Source organism: Poeciliopsis prolifica, unplaced genomic scaffold (genome assembly GCF_027474105.1).
Source record: "Poeciliopsis prolifica strain line A6 unplaced genomic scaffold, Auburn_PproV2 SCAFFOLD051, whole genome shotgun sequence".
NCBI classification, from domain to species: domain Eukaryota; kingdom Metazoa; phylum Chordata; class Actinopteri; order Cyprinodontiformes; family Poeciliidae; genus Poeciliopsis; species Poeciliopsis prolifica.
Genome location: NW_026562426.1, coordinates 2,412,732 through 2,431,549, shown reverse-complemented (window position 1 = coordinate 2,431,549; position 18,818 = coordinate 2,412,732). Strand labels below are relative to the sequence as shown.

The following is an 18,818-nucleotide window of genomic DNA, read 5'->3' as shown; positions in this document are numbered from 1 at the left end:
TTGAAATGCGAGTCCAGGTTTCATCATTTATTAAACCAAATAAAACAAATTTCTGATTGTTTAGCCATTTTGCTGCAGACGGGCAAGTAGAAGGGGCACAGGTACAACAGAATGAAGTTACAGTACAGTACAGTACAGTACAGTGTTCTCTTTCACACACATATCAACAGTAGATAATAGACACATCTGCCAAAGGAAAACTGTTAAACAAGGCAGTTTTATTTTACCAGATCACTTTTAGGAGACAACATGAATCAGACACAAAAACATGCTGATGTGATCACAACTAAATACAGTAAACTCTATACTTATATATTCATATTACAGACAAATGGTTACATTCAGCTAACACCAGAAAACATTGATCAGTCATTACTTCTTTAGTTTGAAGTCCTTACATAAACATGGACGTGCTGCAAATATGGAAAAATGGCTTCCTTTAAAACCATCCCATCACTGTAATGACATGTGGCTGGGATGCCCTTTGACCTTTCCCTACCCTCTGACCTTTCCCTACCCTCATTGGCCTACAACAAGACATAACATGTTTGGAAGGTTAATCTGCTGGCTTTCAGTGGAGGAATGTGGGAATCCAGGTCAAAAGGTCCCTGTCTTTAACCAAAAACAGCGAAAAGGGAAGAAAGTCTTTACTGTTCCTATTGTAATAATAATAACAATAACAGAGGACGTTTTCAACAACTCAAGTTAGCAAAGTTTCTATCATCTTACTGAAATCACTTCAAAGTTAAAAACTAAGTCTCTCCCTGCCTAGTAAGATGTTCTTCCAGTGAAGAGAGAAAACAGGAACCATTCAGGCTGGACAGACTCATCCTGTCAGGAAGTAACGCCACAGTGCAAAGTGAGGAGGCTACATGGTGGGGGGCTGAGCAGGGGCTAAGCACATGGCGAGCTACAGTGGAGGATAGAAGCAGCTGTCGTGCTTTAGCGAGGGTCATCTGGGGCACCAATCTTCTCCAAACTGGGCTCCATTCCCCAGATCTCTCTTGCGTACTGGGAGATGGTGCGGTCACTGGAGAATTTTCCACAGCCGGCGATGTTATGGATCACCTTCTTGGTCCACTCTTTAGGGTTCTGGTAAACAGAGGGGAGGGAGACATTGAAAACAACACTTATTCTGTGTGTGTTATCCTGGCACATTAGACAGAATATCTACAAATATCATTTTTTAAGTCCACAGATTCCCAATTGAATTTGGATCTAGACTTTGACTGGGCCATTTTAACGCAAGACTCTACTTTGATCTACAATTGTGGTCGGTGCAGCTCTAGTGAAGACATTTTTTGAAGTCTTGACCCACTGACCTTGTAGAGCGCGCTGACCTTCTCCTGACACTTGATGTAGTCTTCATAATCTGCAAACACTTTGAACCTGCAGCACAAGCAACCATGGACAGTCATGAAGTGGGCCAAATTATTCAAATCTTCATTGTGGTTTTAGATTATCATTTCAGGCAATTTCACATTGCTGATAACTGTCAACAAAGGAAGCTGTGTGACCAATAACTTCCACAGCTTTTCCACATTACCTGTCATGGTGCATCAGCATGTTGACCAGGTCTTTGAAAAGCTCAGGCTCTCCAGGGCTGAAGAAGCCTGCAGAAATCTGGTCCATGGCCTGCTTCAGCTCCGGGATACGGTTATAGTAACTGATGGCATCATAACTGAGGACAAGACATAGACAAAGCAAACCAAAAGGTTATTATTGTATTTCCAAAGACAGGGGAATAAAACTCCAAGTATAAATAAAAATGTAATCAGTGTAATGGACCCTGCTGAAACTCACCCCTTCTTGTCCATCGCCTCCACATCTTCCACCCTCATGCCAAAGATGAAGAGATTCTCCTCTCCAGCTTCCTCTGCCATTTCCACGTTGGCTCCATCCATGGTGCCGATGGTGAGAGCGCCGTTCAGCATAAACTTCATGTTCCCAGTTCCAGAGGCCTCAGTGCCGGCTGTGGAGATCTGCTCTGATAGGTCCGCAGCAGGAATGACTGAAATAGATCAAACACACTGTAGTTAACTCTGGCTTCCTTCCACAGGAGCCAGACAACACAGACAGGACCAGTCTGTGTACTGCAGCTGCCAACTAAATAGCAGATATGGATTTCTATATTTTTAAAGCACCGCTCATTAATTACCCTTTTCAGCCAGAGTGACTCTGTAGTTCTCCAGGAAGATGACCTTAAGGCGGTCGCCCACCACAGGGTCATTGTTGACGACGTCCCCGATGGCTGTGATCAGCCTGATGATCATTTTTGCAGTGTGGTAACCTGGAGCTGCCTGGAAACATACAGTTAGGGCCAGAAATATTTGGATAGTGACACAGGTTTTGTTATTTTAGCTGTTGACAAAAATATGTTCAGAAATACAATTTATATATAATATGGGCTGAAAGTGCACACTCCCAGCTGCAATATGAGAGTTTCCACATCCAAATCGGAGAAAGGGTTTAGGAATCATAGCTCTGTAATGCAGAGCCTCCTCTTTTTCAAGGGACCAAAAGTAATTGGACAATGGACTCCAAAGGCTGCAAGTAACTCAAAAGGCCTTTCCCTCGTTAACCTGTAATCAAGTAAGTAGTTAAAAGGTCTGGGGTTGTTTCCAGGTGTGTGGTTTTGCATTTGGAAGCTGTTGCTGTGACCAGACAACATGCGGTCAAAGGAGCTCTCAATTGAGGTGAAGCAGAACATCCTGAGGCTTAAAAAAAGGAAAAAATCCATCAGAGAGATAGCAGACATGCTTGGAGTAGCAAAATCAACAGTCTGGTACATTCTGAGGAAAAAGGAATTGACTGGTGAGCTTGGGAACTCAAAAAGGCCTGGGCGTCCACGGAAGACAACAGTGGTGGATGATCGCCGCATACTTCCTTTGGTGAAGAAGGACCCGTTCACAACATCAACTGAGGTCCAGAACACTCTCAGGGAAGTAGGTGTATCTGTCTCTAAGTCAACAGTAAAGAGAAGACTCCATGAAAGCAAATACAAAGGGTTCACATGTAGATGCAAACCATTCATCAATTCCAAAAATAGACAGGCCAGAGTTAAATTTGCCCAAAAACACCTCAAGAAGCCAGCACAGTTCTGGAAAAGTATTTTATGGAGAGATGAGACAAAGATCAACCTGTACCAGAATGATGGGAAGAAAAAAGTTTGGAGAAGAAAGGGAACGGCACATGATCCAAGGCACACCACATCCTCTGTAAAACATGGTGGAGGCAACGTGATGGCATGGGCATGCATGGCTTTCAATGGCACTGGGTCACTTGTGTTTATTGATGACGTAACAGCAGACAAGAGTAGCCGGATGAATTCTGAAGTGTACGGGATATACTGTCAGCCCAGATTCAGCCAAATGCTGCAAAGTTGATCGGACGGCGCTTCACAGTACAGATGGATAATGACCCCAAGCATACAGCCAAAGCTACCCAGGAGTTCATGAGAGCAAAAAGGTGGAATATTCTGCAATGGCCAAGTCAATCACCAGATCTTAACCCAATTGAGCATGCATTTCACTTGCTCAAATCCAGACTTCAGACGGAAAGACCCACTAACAAGCAAGACCTGAAGGCTGCGGCTGTAAAGGCCTGGCAAAGCATTAAGAAGGAGGAAACCCAGCGGTTGGTGATGTCTATGGGTTCCAGACTTAAGGCAGTGATTGCCTCCAAAGGATTTGCAACAAAATATTGAGAAAACACTTTTTTGTTTGGGTTATGTTTATATGTCCAATTACTTTTGAGCTCCTAAAATGTGGAGTGTTTGTAAACAAATGTGTACAATTCCTACATTTTCTATCAGATATTTTTGTTCAACCCTTTAAATTAAACGTTACAATCTGCACTTGAATTCTGTTGTAGAGGTTTCATTTCAAATCCAATGCGGTGGCATGCAGAGCCCAACTCACAAATATTGTGTTACTGTCCAAATATTTCTGCCCCTAACTGTAGCAACCAAAAATAACAGAAAACAATAAACACAAAGCATCACAGCAGGTCAATCAGATAAAACTGATCAACTATCCTGTGCTCAACTGTACAGTAATATGTTCATCAAGCCAGTAATACTGGATAGTTAAAAATGATCTACAGAGACATTTAGCTTAGCTTGGTGTACAGATTCTCAGCCTACATATAGAAAATGATCACATATTAAATAAGTATAGTAGAACAGAAAGCAGGAAGTTACTAGTATTGACTAAAAGATACACAACCATTGTATTCTCAATGTCTGACATTAAATTGGAATAAACTTTCTTTAAAATGTCGTGTGTCTTTCCATACAGCATTTGGTTTTAACGAGGTCAATTAGGGAGGCACCATCTGCTCAGATATGCAACGGAAAAATGCAGCAAACCAGTTCAGACCAAGTCTGAACTGTACAAATCTTATTTGTCCATGAAATTATGTTTCCATGGTGATGAGAAACCTGAGACATGTCAAAATCTATCATATGTGTATGTTTCAGAGAAAAGAACAGAGCTGCTCACCTTTCCTCCAATCATGACAGTCCTAGGGGTCCATGACTTATTGGGCTCATTTTTAATGCCTGATTGAAGAAAAAAAAAACATAAACATTTTTTTCTCCTCAAATTTCAGCCTACATTTATTTCTGCACAGCTTACGGTTGTAGAACGTGATGATGTGCAGGCAGTTGAGCAGCTGCCTTTTGTACTCATGGATCCTCTTCACCTGCACATCAAACATGGAGTTGGGATTGATCTTCACCTTGTAGTGCTCCTCCAGGTGGACAGCAAACTTCAGCTTGTTCTCCTTAAGGTTCAAGCAGACACACACAATGTAAAAAACAAAACAGGGCAAATTTAATAAACCCTGATTTAATTATTCAGCAATTACTTGTTTGATTTTTGCAACGTCTCTAATGAAGGCATCATCATTTACGAAGTCCAAAAGCTTCTTGAGCTGGTCCAGGTCGCGGATGTAATCCTCACCGATCCTCTGGAAGGTCAACAGGTCAGAGAGTGAGTCAAAATAAAATTTAAATAACACAGAAACCTGATACAATCTTAATTGTAATGCACTTTACACGTAAATCTCAAAGTGCTACAGAACCACAATAAAAACCTAAACTAAAGTAAAACCAATAAAAACTCATTCAAAATATTAATCATAAAACCAATACAGAGATATATTTTCTGAATACAGAACTGAGAAAGGTTCACACTAAAAGAAAATGATTCAAACTCAAGAACTGATACAGATCGTCATCATCTCATTGGCCTACAAAGATGGAACATCTTCCCAAGATAAAGCAACAGTAAGGGGCGACTCACACACAGTCAGTTCAACCTTTAGAAACGTTATGCTGTCACTATGTCAACTACTCATTTTTATTCATATTTCAATGTAATTTTTGTGGAAAAATAACCAATTGTTAGCCAAAAGGCTATAATTTAGAATTTGATCTTTTTTTAGGTAATTTACTCAAATATAAAACTAAGCTGACTTTCCATGTGATCCCGAGAGATCACGTGCACACACCTCAGCAATGACCCCGGCCAGGCCCGGGTTGCACATGACCAGCCATCGCCTGGGTGTGATCCCATTGGTCTTGTTCTGGAATTTCTGAGGATCCAAGTCGTAGAAGTCCTTGAACCTGGAGGAGAGGTCCGACCACACTCAGATGTGTTTCTTTGTAAATATGGTCAAAACATCAAGAAAAGAAAAGAAAAAAAAAAACAGAGCCATGACCAAAAGTCCAGCATCATCAGGCCAAGCCTATTCAGTCTAATTAGATTGGTTGCTACAGAAGATGTGCTTGAAATGAGTTTTCTTGTGTTAGCCATAGTTCTCTCCAATAAGATCATGCAGTCATTGTCACTTTGCTTCAACACTGAAGAACGTCTGATCAGTTGACAGTGAAGAAAAGTTCACAAATTCTGTGTCATACCAACACCAATTCAGACTGAATAACAAAGAGTTGCTTCTTATCTGAGGGAGTCGCCTGATTCAGAACTCCAATAATGTGATCCTCCGAGAACATTGTCTACAGGAACAAGCTGATGACCTGCATTTTTTCCAACCTGCTCTTAACATCATCGACAATCAGTGGCCAGTTCTCTAAAAGTAGGTGGAAGCTGAAATAAACTCAAACTATGACAGGAACACCAGTGATATGAATGGCAGAATATGAAAAATTATCAATATAATCCTTCTCTTTTCATTCATTTGATGTGTTTACAAGTAAAAGCCTTTGAAAAATTATAAAAAAGTTGTATTTTGAATACAACATTTGAAAAACATTCAACAAGAACTGTTGTGTTGTCTAAATTTTGGTCATGACTGTTCATCAAATTCAAAGACTTGGTAACTGCAGAGGAAGATGGACTGAGGTTTTATTACTCACACAGTGTTTTTGATGATTTCTGAATGGATGCGGGCCACTCCGTTGACGGCGTGAGATCCCACGATGCACAGGTGAGCCATGTTGATTTTCTTCACATTTCCCTCCTCGATCAGGGACATTCTGCGCAGACGATCATGATCTCCAGGGTAGATGTTAGAGATGCGCTAGAGGGGAAGAAGAATAGAGATTTTATCTCTCTGCATTGACCTCTGCCAAAAGTGATATCCAGATCCATTTTGTAAGATCCGAGTTCAGTTTATTTGAGCAATAAACTGAACTTGACTGCATTATTTGATGACTAGGATCAATTGGCATGGATGTAACAAACTTTCAATCTGTATGTCTGGATTGAATTTAAATTTTTTATGAAGTGCCTTGAGATTATATTTATTATGAAAATGACCTGTATAACTAAAAGGAAAATACTTTTTATTCTGAAGGTAGCTTAGTCTGGCTTTTGCTGTGATTTGATTAGCCTCAAATCGCAGCTAAATAAACTCTGGGCATTTCTTTTAGTAAAAGACTGGGGTCACAATTTTTTTTTTGGGGGGGGTTTAGTGACCTTTCAGAAGGGGGAAGACATGCGGCGAAGGTCACCCAGCCGGGATTCGAACCTGCGACAGCTGCGTCGAGGACTAAGGCCTCCATATATGGGTTGTGCTTCACCCTTCCGCCACCACAGCACCTTGGGATCACTAATTTTAAAATTGATCTCGTTTGACTCCCCTGTACCTCTAGATGTCTCCTGTTGATCTCATAGATGATCTCCAAGTGTCGAGGTAGCAGGTTCTGGAACAAGTCGACAGGCCAGCGCTCCAGTGCTTCAGGCAGGACGGTGTGGTTGGTGTAGGCACAAGTGCGAGTCACAATGTCCCAAGCCTGCAAACCATGAGAGTGTGACAGAGCAGTCAGGAAGGCTGAAATTGTCCTTCCCTTTCTACGCCACTGTAAATGTTTGACACGGTTCAGACATCTCAACATCAGCTGCTCAGAAAGACTACAGCTTTTAGTGGAGACTGAAGAAAACTGTCAGGTGCCTAAATGTTTGACCCATAATACAATCAATCAATCAAATTTTATCTTTAATGTATTGTGGTGATAAACCGGTCAGTGAGTTGTAAAATAACAGTATTATAAAGTATATTCTTTGTGCTACAGGGAGCCAGTGGAGGGACTTTAAAACTGGTGTTATGTTCTCTATCTTCCTGGTTTTAGTGAGAACGCGAGCAGCAGCGTTCTGGATCAGCTGTAGATCCAGAGGCTCTAATCTGAACCTTTCCAGTTTGAAATTTAGTGTCGTAACATCCCCTTAATGTCGTCTACCTTCTCCCAGTCAAGTTTCTCAAGATCCACAAGGATCCTCATCAGCTCAGGAATAGCAAGAGCAGGGTGGGTGTCGTTCAGCTGGATGGCCACCTACACACACAAACACATAACCAAACCACAGGGGGACAAATAATTATGGGCCAATTCAAATGTGAATGTCACATCTGACAGCATGTGGAAGCTAAATATGCTGCAAGATCTTCTTATTCACATGTAACCGACTTTGTGATGGTCCCAAATGAAGCATAGGGAATGGTTGAGATTTATCCATGTAGTTCACAGAAAAAAAGAAGCATTAGGACCAAGTACATTATAGTTATTGTAAGAGCAATATCTCACAGGGTAAAGGATAAACAAGAATGGTTGTGAGAATGTGATGAAGACGTCACCTTGTCTGGCATCTTAGACAGGTCTAATCGCACAAACTCTGTGGAGCCAAACTTGGAGGCCTTGAATCGCCGGATGATGTCTTGAAGAGTCGCTGCTACAACAAAGTACTCCTGCTTCAGACGCAGCTCCTTCCCCTCAAAAAACTGAACAACCAACACAGAGCTGTTATGAGCTGCATATATAAATAAGCATCCACATACTAAGCTAACAAACCTGCTTTGGATTTACAGTTATTGATTCTTTCTGAATCAGAAAGAAATAATCAGTCAATGTGTTGGAAATATGACTCGAATATTTAATGACATTAGGCCACTGGGGGCAGCAATGAGCCACAATCATATCAAATAGTAACTTTCCATTACCATTAAGGTAAACCTAAGAAAATTTAAAGCTGTCATGAGGACCCATTGGATAATATGTAAGTATTTTTAGGTTGACAGTTCAGTTTTATTTATCGAACCAATACAATATGCTAAAAATGAGTCATATCGGCCAACACCCATGTTAATGCCGATATATTGTGCGTCCCTGGCAGCAATGTTATGTTTTTAACAAAATGGGTAATTGGGTGGTGTCCGCAAAACAACAAAATGTCTCACATTGTCGTTGGGGTACAGAACCCTGGAGATGTTCTCAGCCAGGTTTCTATCCAGGACGGCTTGGATGTAGCCACCAACATTGACTGTGGGACAGCAGCAGAGCAGGTCAGTGTTTTCCTCTCAGTACCAGCCACATATCCTCAGATGTTTCACTGAGCAGGCTTTCAGCATGTCAAGTCGTGGAACCTCGGGATTAGTGCAAGTAAGTTGTAAGTTGTTCATGCTTACAGTCTTTGAGGTTAAATTCACAGGGAGCCTTGGCGGACCAGAGTCTCATGGTGTTAACGATGTTGTTCCTGTAGCCAGGAACCGGGGTGTCATAAGGCAGAGCCAGAACCACCTGTGAGGAAACAACAAAAACAGAAACCATTAATCGGGCTCTTCTGTTGCTCTCTGCAGCAAGATGATCTTTGTCAGTCATCTGGGTTCACAGTGAGAAAAGACATGACCTTTCTACAGTTACAACTGAATTACTGCTGAATTTGTATTTATACACCAATTCTAGGTAAAGGGACAATCCTCCCAATAACCCATGTGTCACATCTCCAAGATTCAAACAGTTCAGCTGAACTGTTGTGATGGTGCTTGGAAATGCAATTTCATATAATAATAATAATTCCCAAATAAAAACAGTAATATCAATAATTCGGGTGTTATTATTAATCCCCAATGAAATTCTTTCCAAAATTAGTTGTTCATTCCCTCCTATGGAGACTGTTCTTTAAGTCAAACCCAGTCATAAGCAAGAAAACCTATAAACGTAAGTGGTTTGAAGGAGTAAGTTTTAAATTTTCAAATATTGAAACAACTTTGTCTTTGTCTTGTAATTTACACTAGATATCTCACTAAAATGTAAAGCCAGGCAGCTGAATCAGAAAAATGTTCTAATGTAGCATTAGAACATTGCAAAATGTCACCTGACAACGCAGCTTTGATAAAGCATACGGTTGTAAGGTTGGGTGAGTAGGCCGATAAGATATTCTATGTCAGGCCCATTGTTATCAGAATTGTAATGATTAACAATACAATTGAGCCATCAAGATGTATGGAGAGTAAACTCTGTTATTCTGTGGGATTTCACAACTATCAGAGCCAGGAGGTTCCAGTCTCACCCTCAGAAATTTTACACAATATTCTTAAAAAATCGGTCTGAATAATAACATGGTCTAGTTGATCTAATGATTTTATATCGCAGACTGAAGAAAAATCTGTTGAACTGCTGATGCCGTTGTTTATGCTTTACTGTGTGGGATAGTTGTATGCTTATTCATAGATAGAAATCATAACTATGATCTGATTAATGAGAGGATTGAAACTACTGCAGCATCAAGACACTAATCTGCAAATATGTCAGTTAGAAAACATAGCCACTGTTTCACTTCCAGAGCTACTTCCTGTCTGGAAGAGTTTAAAAATGTTTCATCATCAACAAAACCAAACATGGATCCAGAAGTAAAAGCCACAGATATGGAGTCATAAAATGAATCTATAAAACAGAGATGTGAAGCTTGGATTTGTTTCAAGTACATTGGAACATCTAGTGAGAACTAGCACTTTCCTGTGAATTGTTGCTCCCATTGCTGTCTGACCTTTAACACATTTTGTCTTTCGTCCAGGTGTCTCTGTCAGGCAGATGCAGTGACCTGCATGTCCAATCAGTTTGGTACAACTTTGGCGTTTGTCTTTTTACAGTCCAGAGGTTTTTGTGTATGTTAGAAACATTTGTCTATCACTGCATGAGGGTGAAGGTGAGCAAGTCCAACATCTTAGCTGAGCTATTCCATGTCCTTCTGGCAGGAAAGTTAAAAGTCTAGCATTTATAAATGTCTGGATATAAAAAGCATGTTTTATTGTAGAGAATATTTCTTTTCTCTTCTTTTCTTGCAACGCTACCAGAGCCAAAGGGCTCTTTCTGATGACGTTTCTTTTTTGTGTGAGATGATGATGCTCCAGAAATATCAGCATCACATGATATAAACAAAAATATACTGAAATTCTTTGTTTGTAGAAGCAGAATCAGTGTACCAGGACTTGGTCTGGATCCCAGCAGAACACTGTCTTGGCGTATTTCCAGTTATTTCTGTCAAACCTCCAAGTCAATTCAGATGTTAGAAACATGATGCCCAAAATAAACTATCTGGTAATGGATACTGACTACGTAGTCCAGTACATAATCCTAAATTAGAAAGAACAGAATCAATTTTTTCTCTTTTTGTGGAGACAAGTGACTTTTAGCAGAGTAAAAAAAACAAATGGAACAATTTTTATCCAGAACTTGCGTGACTTTTGTGTCTGCACCAACCAACCTGTGTATCGACCCATTTCACTCCTTCACTTGTGTGTTCCACCCTGCCGTAGAAGTGGACCGGACGCATGTACTCGGGGCGAGCCTTCTCCCAGGGATTTCCGTAGCGCAGCCAGTCGTCCGCTTCCTCTACCTGTGGACAGGAGGTCAGGAAACACCACGAGCTGTTACTGCTGCCTTTCACGAGCGTCGCTGGTCCAGTGGACAGCTACAAAGTTTGCATCAGTGAGTGGAATATCAAACCCAGTCTAATATCCTGGGTCCCTCAATTTTCCGGTAATGTCCGGTAAGATGATGTCCAAACAATCTGGACTAAAAACTTTTTCCTCACAAAGGTTGAAAACCTCTTACATTCAGTGTGTCTGTGGAATCAGGTGTGACTATTTTTCGCCTGTCACAGTGTGAAGAGTGAACAGATGTGTGTTACAGTGAAAGGAAAACTATTACTCCTGAGAAACAGAACTATTCCTATATGACGGGACAAGCAAGCTAAACTGAGTTGTAAGAAACAGAAATCAGCTGTCATTACAGGAAATAACATGCACTTCCAAAAATATAGGAATTATGGAAACAACTAAGACATACTTAGTTTTTTTGTGTGAAATTAGTTATGTTACAAAGCTTAATATGAATTCTGACAAGTTGAGTGTGAAGCTTCTGCATCTGGTCCAGAAGAATGAGAAAAAGAGTCATTCATCACATCATTCACCTGCCAGCCGTTGATGATTTTCTGATTGAAAATACCGAACTCGTAACGAATTCCATATCCATAAGCCGCAAGCCCCAGGGAGGCCATGGAGTCCAGGAAACAAGCTGTGGAGGACACAAGCAGGAGTCTGTGAGCTGGAAGACCTCCGTCAGGATTCAACCCGACACTCACCAGCAAGACGGCCCAGGCCTCCGTTTCCTAAGCCGGCGTCTTCCTCGATGTCCTGCAGTTCCTCCATGTCCAGACCCAGCTGAGGAACAACACATTGTTACAGCAGAACCAGACAGCGTGTTGCCTTGACACCATTACAGAGCTCTGAGCATTGTTGGAGTCTACATGGTACACAAGAAGATACTTCAGGATCAGGATCTATTCAGCTATAGTGTTGCAGAGAAACAGCAGAGAAACATGCACAAAGATTATCAGAGTTTTCTCAGAGCTCCTGGTTCAGCCCAGCAGTGAGTTCCACTCACTGAGCAAGGAGATGACAACTTCCTCTTAGTGATGATGTGTGGTTGACCTGTTGCTAAGGGATATGCTGTCTTCTAGGGATTGTAATTGGTTTATAAACAAATATAGAAAAAATATGCCCTCATTATCATCACTTGACAGAAATGAACCAATCATTTCAATGGTTGAGTTGAATCTAGAATCTAGATTGAATTAAAAGAAGTGAGTCATGATGATTAATGTATGCAGAATTTGATTACTTGACTCTTTGTATCCACACATTTGCATCATCATTGGTGATATATCACAGCTTCTCTCCATGCTGGTCATTTCATCTATCTGACTTTATTTGGAGGCTCAGCTGTCAGTAGTTCACTGTGATTGGCTGCTTCCATAAGCTTGTTTTGATCTGGCAAAATGAACAATAGAAAATAGAGAAGTGTGAGAAAACTAAACGGGACAGAGGAGCAGAGCCTGCTGATGGCACACCTCTATCCAATTTACAGCTCTTTCCTTCTGGCAGACCTTACACTAAACTTTCTGTTTTAGACTCTCTTCGACTCTAAATAACACGTATCTTACCAAGGGAAAATTCTAAGATCTTAAAATAATGTCCTATTTCTTTAAAGTTTAGTGGTTTCTGAAGGCAAAATGGGAAGCAGAGCGCCTCATTTGTAGAATAGAGTTCTGCAAAAGCACAGGTGTAATCTAACTTCCTTTTTGATAAAGCTTGTCTTTGCTCAAGGCTCACAGCCATGTTGTTGGCGATCCACTTCACCTCAACTGCTGCGCGTTCCCTCTGTTTATTTCTCCTCATCTCTTCACATATTTGCATGCTGCTATGCCTCTTATCACACTAAGTTTGCATTGCTCTTCCTGGTTCAGATACAGAATCTTACTACTGTAATAGAAAACATTACAATAAGGTTACATCTGCTAGTCATGCCATATGAAATGTTTGTGAACTCTTACCAAAAGAGATTGAGAGTAACTATTTGGGTTACATGTATGAGGTTGGAAGTTTGTTTCCCACAGCTGCATGAGAACCAGACCGTCTTGCCAGGTGTTTTTCATTCCTTATCATAGTATAAAACTTACATGTTGTCTCTGCCTGGCAGAGCTTTGCAACCAGACTGGCTTGATTATTGATTATCTTATGAGCTCTCTGAGTTCTGCATAATTCATGAATAAACCTGATTGAGTGATTTTACCTGAACAGTGTTTGGAAATACTTCTTTGTTCCACAACTCTACTAACCTTTAAAAGAAAAAACACAATAAAATGACTCTTGTTCAGGGTTTCTGATGGTATTTATCATTCCTTTTCTTCCCGTTATCTCAATCAAAAGTCAAAGCAGGTAGCGGATATTCCTGAATTTGACTTAAAAAATGTCTGCTTTATTCCGACAGTTAACAATAACCTAAAGAATGAAACCATTTCTGTTTAAAGTGACTGTTTCTTGTAAAACGGAAAATTAAGAAGCTACAATGGAACTAGTGAACCGATTTCCACATTTGTATGGCTTTTAACAAACTGTCCCATCTCCATAAATGTCAGGGTCCATGTTCTCAAACATTCTCAGAGTTTGCTCAGAGAGCTCCTAACTAAGCCTACAAGTTCCTGACAAGGCGTTCTAGCTTAAGAGCGTTTCAGTTAACTGTCAGAGCGACTGAGCGAGGAGACGACTGAACTTCCTGTGGTTGACCCTGTTGCACAGCAAATTACATTCAGTTTAGAACGTATTACATTGAAGACTAGTGAAATTAAATCATTAGTTTCAAGAACTGTGGCATGTCTATAAACAGTTTTTTAGTCATAAACATTGATGGGCTGTGACGTGTGAATGTGTGTATGCACAATGTTAGTTTGTTATTGCTGCAAGTATGATGAGAAGTGGAATGATCATTGGTTATGATCCTTTTCTACGCCACTGTAAATGTTTGGCACGGTTCAGACATCTCAACATCAGCTGCTCAGAAAGACTACAGCTTTTAGTGGAGACTGAAGAAAACTGTCAGGTGCTTAAATGTTTGACCCATAATACAATCAAATTTTATCTTTAATGTATTGTGGTGCTAAACCAGTCAGTGATTTGTAAACTAACAACAGTATTTTAAAGTCTGTTCTTTGAGCTACAGGGAGTCAGTGAAGGGACTTTAAAACTGATGTTATGTCTCTATCTTCCTGGTTTTAGTGAGAACGCGAGCAGCAGCTTCTGGATCAGCTGCAGCTGTTTGATTGATTTGTTGGACAGGCCTGTGAAGACGCTGTTGCAATAATCAATGTGACTACAGATATCGCATGGATGAGTTTCACTAGATCTGGCTGAGACATTAGTCCTCTAATCCTGGAAATGTTTTTCAGGTGTGTTAGGTAAATCCCATTTGTTCTATTTGTTCTGTTTCATCTTATCATTAAGAATGTTTCTGTATTGTTGAATTACTCTGATTCCGTTCTCAGAAGGCCTCACTGAAGTAAAGCAGTGACAACAGCTTTCTGCAGGGTTATCTCTCAGCGGGAAGTAAGGCCTCTTTGACCGGCCAGATTGCTATAAAACCATCACCGTGAAGATGTACTTGTTTCGTTTAACCCTGTGTCTGGAACGAGATTAGCTAGTGCAAGATACCTTGTGTTTTAGTTAGTGATTGTCATTGGCGCTCTGGCTATGTGATGAATTGTTTTCCCCTCCCTTTAGAGTTATACCGTCCTTTGTGATTCGGGATCCTAAAAGCAATAAAAAGAGAGGAGCAGGCAAATGTTGTTTCAGAAAGGTAGGAGATTAACTGTCCGTTCTCCTCATGCGTGACAAAGAATCTAATTCTCTTGTCTTTCCTGTGTTTGTTTAAGAAGTGTTAAATCTGACAAGGTGATAGAAGGCCGACTTTGTAACTGTCTTTATGTGGCTCTGAAGGTGCAGGTCAGAGTCCATCACTACTCCCAAGTTTTTCTCATCTTTCTCAGATGCTTCTCACAGATGATAGTTTTAGTCAAAGCTGAAGTTCAGTTTTCCATCCATTGTATTGTTAATCATCCATGTCTGCCTGCGTTTTGACAAGCATGTTCAAAACGCAGGCAGACATGGATGGAAATCAGTGCTTTTCTTTACCTGGTACGTGGCCTCATCACACGCGTTCTCCAGGCCCAAGTTCACCATGGTGTTCTGCAGAGTCCGACCCATATAGAACTCGAGAGACAGGTAGTAGACACGCTAAAGAAAACCAGAGGACAACCAGTAGCTTTATTCCAATCCCATCTGTTATAACTCTAGTTTATAGAACAGTTTACCTAATAACAAATATCTACACTTTCATCCAATTACTATTATCACTATCATTACACAGAGTAAAAACTGGTCAGTATTTAAGTTTACTTAGTACAGTATCAGTTGCATCAAAGGAACGTCCTTCCGTTTCCTCGGAAAATTTTTAATATTTTTGTACTGGTAGAAGCAGCTCAGTGTGTTATTGTCATTTTATGCAGCACATACATTAAAACAAGAGGTGAAGATGAAACAAGAAACAAAAGTTAAAGAATAGCCATTTGCTGTTGATCAAACAGCAAAATAAGTAGCATACCAGCATGTGCAACATTTTGTGAAACAAATGCCTGGCTCATACAATAGGTGACTTTCTCTGGTTCAGGAACAAGAGCCACTGATAAATGAGTAGCAGGGCTGTCGAGAAGTCAAGGTCAAAACGCTATCTTCAGACAATGTTTTAACATGTGGTAAGTCCTTTACAACAGAGCCCCCAAGGGCTTTTGCGTTCCCTCTGCAATACTGTACTGATCAGTTATGCGGCATAATTGAATACTCTCAGCCTTTGTTCTGGTGGCCGCCGTATTTTTTATACTTTTAATATCAGCGCATGTGAGGTTTTTCCATGAATGTTGATATCTCTTTGTGAAGTATCTGAAAGTTTATATCTTTTTCTTTATTATAGAAAGGCACCACAAACCTGTGATATAAACAGAAACGTTCCGCAAATAGTAAATAGAAATACATCCTAATTTGGATTATTTCTGAGTTATTATCGTGGAGTAAACAGTCATCTGACAGTTTTGATTGTGTCTCTGTTGTGCTGGTTGTCTGGATGGTTTAAAGGGGCGTTTTCATGTTCAGCTCCATCTCAACCTTAACAGACATAAACATGCAGTGAATAAATCGACTTTCAATCAGTTTTTTGTAATGTAAAGTGTAATGTGAGAGCAATCCAAATTTGCTCTCACACTGCTCATTCAAAGGTGTTTCCATGGTGATATGACAGTTACAGCACCTGGCTGAAACTTAATATATTTTTCTAACTGCACTCAAAATGCAGAATTTGGTTCATTTCTACTCATTATGCCACTTTTCTTGATTCTTATTACTCCACTAAACACATGAATGATGCAAACTTCCACACAAAAACATAAAAAACAACAAATGCAACAAAAAACACTGCAAACGAAAAATGTTGCGATGAGACAAAATGTTGCAAAAGGGAAATTGCTGTAAATTGGAAAACACCAAGTTTCAAACTTCATAAACAAGCCCCATAAACCGGAAGTGCTCTAGACCACTAGGGGGAGTCAACCACAAAAACATATGGGACCAGAAGCTCAGTAAAGACGGGACGTCATAATTTAACTGGATGTCCAGAAGAAAGTTGGAGGAAGAAAGTATGTGTTATATACTTTGCTTCAAACATTGAGTCTTTTACAATATGACAGTATTCACTTGGGTAATGTTTTATCAGACTCCCCTAGAGGTATGGAGGACTTCCATTTTGTGGAGCCAGTTTGCAGCGTTTTATACTTGCTGCTGTTTTTGCAATTTGTTTCCATTTCTTGTGGTTGCAGAATTTTTTTTTACATTTAATTTGTTGGTTTTAAGTTTTTTCTTCTATTTTCTATTATTGTTATGTTTTACTGATGCACTGGCTTTTTGTGCTTGTGTGTACTTCAGTCTTTTGAAGGTGGTTGGGGAACTGTAAAATGAGCCCAAAAAGTTTGAGAATCACAGTTTTAAGTTGGAGTTCATTTTTGAAGTCGAAAGAAAAACAAGAATCAAGGAATACGATGACTTCTTTTTCCTTTATGTCTTAAAAGTCTGTAGAATAAAAAACAGACCTGCCGATATCAGAATCAGTAGGTCAGACTTAGAAAACTGGGCTTGATCATGCATAAACTCCAGCAGAGTTTACAGCACATTATAAATAGTTCATGATATTTTACATTAGATGTAAGGTGAAACCTCCTCTCACCCTCAAAGGCTTTGTCCTCCTTTTAAAGGACCCCTCCCCCACACTAAAAGCTGGGTCACACAAGCTGGCTGGTGAAAGACTGTCCTTGAATGTCCTACAGAGTTAAGTTTGGAGAAACAGAGGTAAATCGTGCACCACAATCCAAACTAAACAAGTTGGATGAACAGGAATCAATGAACAATAATGTTGAAATCCCATTTATGTGCGATCAACAATTAAACTGTGCATTAAAAAATATTATTACAGCATATTTCTGCACACAAATGACAAAACACTAAGATTCTTCTCTGAGATCTAAGTCTTGCACAGTAAATTATGCTTCACACGTGAGTGAGTTATTCTCTTCAATCAAGAGGAAACCAGCTGGATTCAACTGTCACCAACTACAGGAGGCGGCGGAGCGGAGAGCTCTATTGATGACAGCAGCTATTAATAGAAAAATACATTTGATCTCAAACGGTCCTTCAAACAGCATTGTGCCGAGGCCATTTTGTGATGCGGTCTCTCATGGAGGGGATGGATGAATGCTGTTACGCAATCCCGGTCGCACAACCAGTTGCGGAACTCGCCGCGGGTTTCTACTTGTACGCTCCTCAGCAGCAGTGCATGTGTGCGCGCGTGCACGGTGGGGAAGACGGTCTTTTAAAGGTCAGACAGGCCGAAGGGGGGGTAGAGAGAGAAAGAGAGAGAGAGAGAGAGAGAGAGAGAGAGAAGGCGTCTGCATGTACCTGAGCTGATTACACACACACACACACACACACACACACACACACACACACACACACACACACACACACACACCATGCGTCAACGGCAAGAGGTCCGCGCGTGACTATAAATGGATGCAAGGAGCAGAGCAGACACGCGCACGTACTCGTAAACACATAAAACATCTCACGCGCACAAGCAGAAGCAGCAGCGCGCGGCCCCGCTGCCCCTCCCACCGCTCGGCTCATCAGCTGTGTGTACGTGCCGGAGCAGACTGCGGCATTAGCTGCTTACTTTTGGGTCCTTCTCATAGTAATGCTGCTGCGTTCGGATCCAGCGGCCCACCAAGTGGTCTCGGACCGTGTTGGCCAGGGCGAAGTAATAGTCCCGTTTGGTCGCAACATTTCGGTCCTTCACCAGGGTGAAGTGGAGGTGCCTATTGAAATTAGTTTTCAGGTCCGCTACATTTTCCACCCCGGCCAGTCCCCGGACTGAAATCTGCTTCCTCCTTTCTTGGTCTGTCAGCGGCTTGGCCATGGCTGGAGGCTCGCTCGGTGCTCACTGCTCGAGACTGAATGTGAAGCTAACTGCCCTGACCTCCCTCACTCACTTCTGACAGCAACCGGCCAGTGGAGTCTGCTTCTTCTTCTTCTTGTTGTTGAGTTTACTGGCGGTTGGTAACAAACCTTTAGTAGCATTACCGCCACTT

The 18,818-nt window shown here is 40.9% G+C and overlaps 1 protein-coding gene across 1 annotated transcript; it reads right to left on the bottom strand.

Moving 5' to 3' along the window:
- Window positions 1-18,756, bottom strand: LOC129378254 (glycogen phosphorylase, muscle form-like). Its single transcript, XM_055058568.1, has 20 exons — window positions 18,404-18,756; window positions 15,265-15,366; window positions 11,880-11,958; window positions 11,709-11,812; window positions 11,001-11,132; window positions 8,923-9,034; window positions 8,695-8,777; window positions 8,095-8,238; window positions 7,703-7,795; window positions 7,112-7,258; window positions 6,380-6,543; window positions 5,515-5,629; window positions 4,870-4,971; window positions 4,638-4,785; window positions 4,503-4,561; window positions 2,159-2,300; window positions 1,804-2,011; window positions 1,547-1,681; window positions 1,323-1,389; window positions 1-1,092 (listed from the first exon to the last, which is right to left on the bottom strand). The coding sequence occupies exons 1-20, from the start codon at window positions 18,644-18,646 to the stop codon at window positions 943-945; spliced, it is 2,529 nt and encodes an 842-aa protein (XP_054914543.1). The 5' UTR covers window positions 18,647-18,756; the 3' UTR covers window positions 1-942.
- Between the last annotated feature and the right edge of the window lie 62 nt (window positions 18,757-18,818).

Excerpts from the sequence above, each read along its gene's own strand:
- LOC129378254 (XM_055058568.1), bottom strand. The coding sequence starts at position 18,646 with ATGGCCAAGCCGCTGACAGACCAAGAAAGGAGGAAGCAGATTTCAGTC. Across the intron at positions 6,544-7,111 it reads TCAACAGGAGACATCTAGAG|CGCATCTCTAACATCTACCC; the intron begins GTACAGGGGAGT and ends CTTCCCCTCTAG. Across the intron at positions 1,093-1,322 it reads AGGTCAGCGCGCTCTACAAG|AACCCTAAAGAGTGGACCAA; the intron begins GTCAGTGGGTCA and ends TCTGTTTACCAG.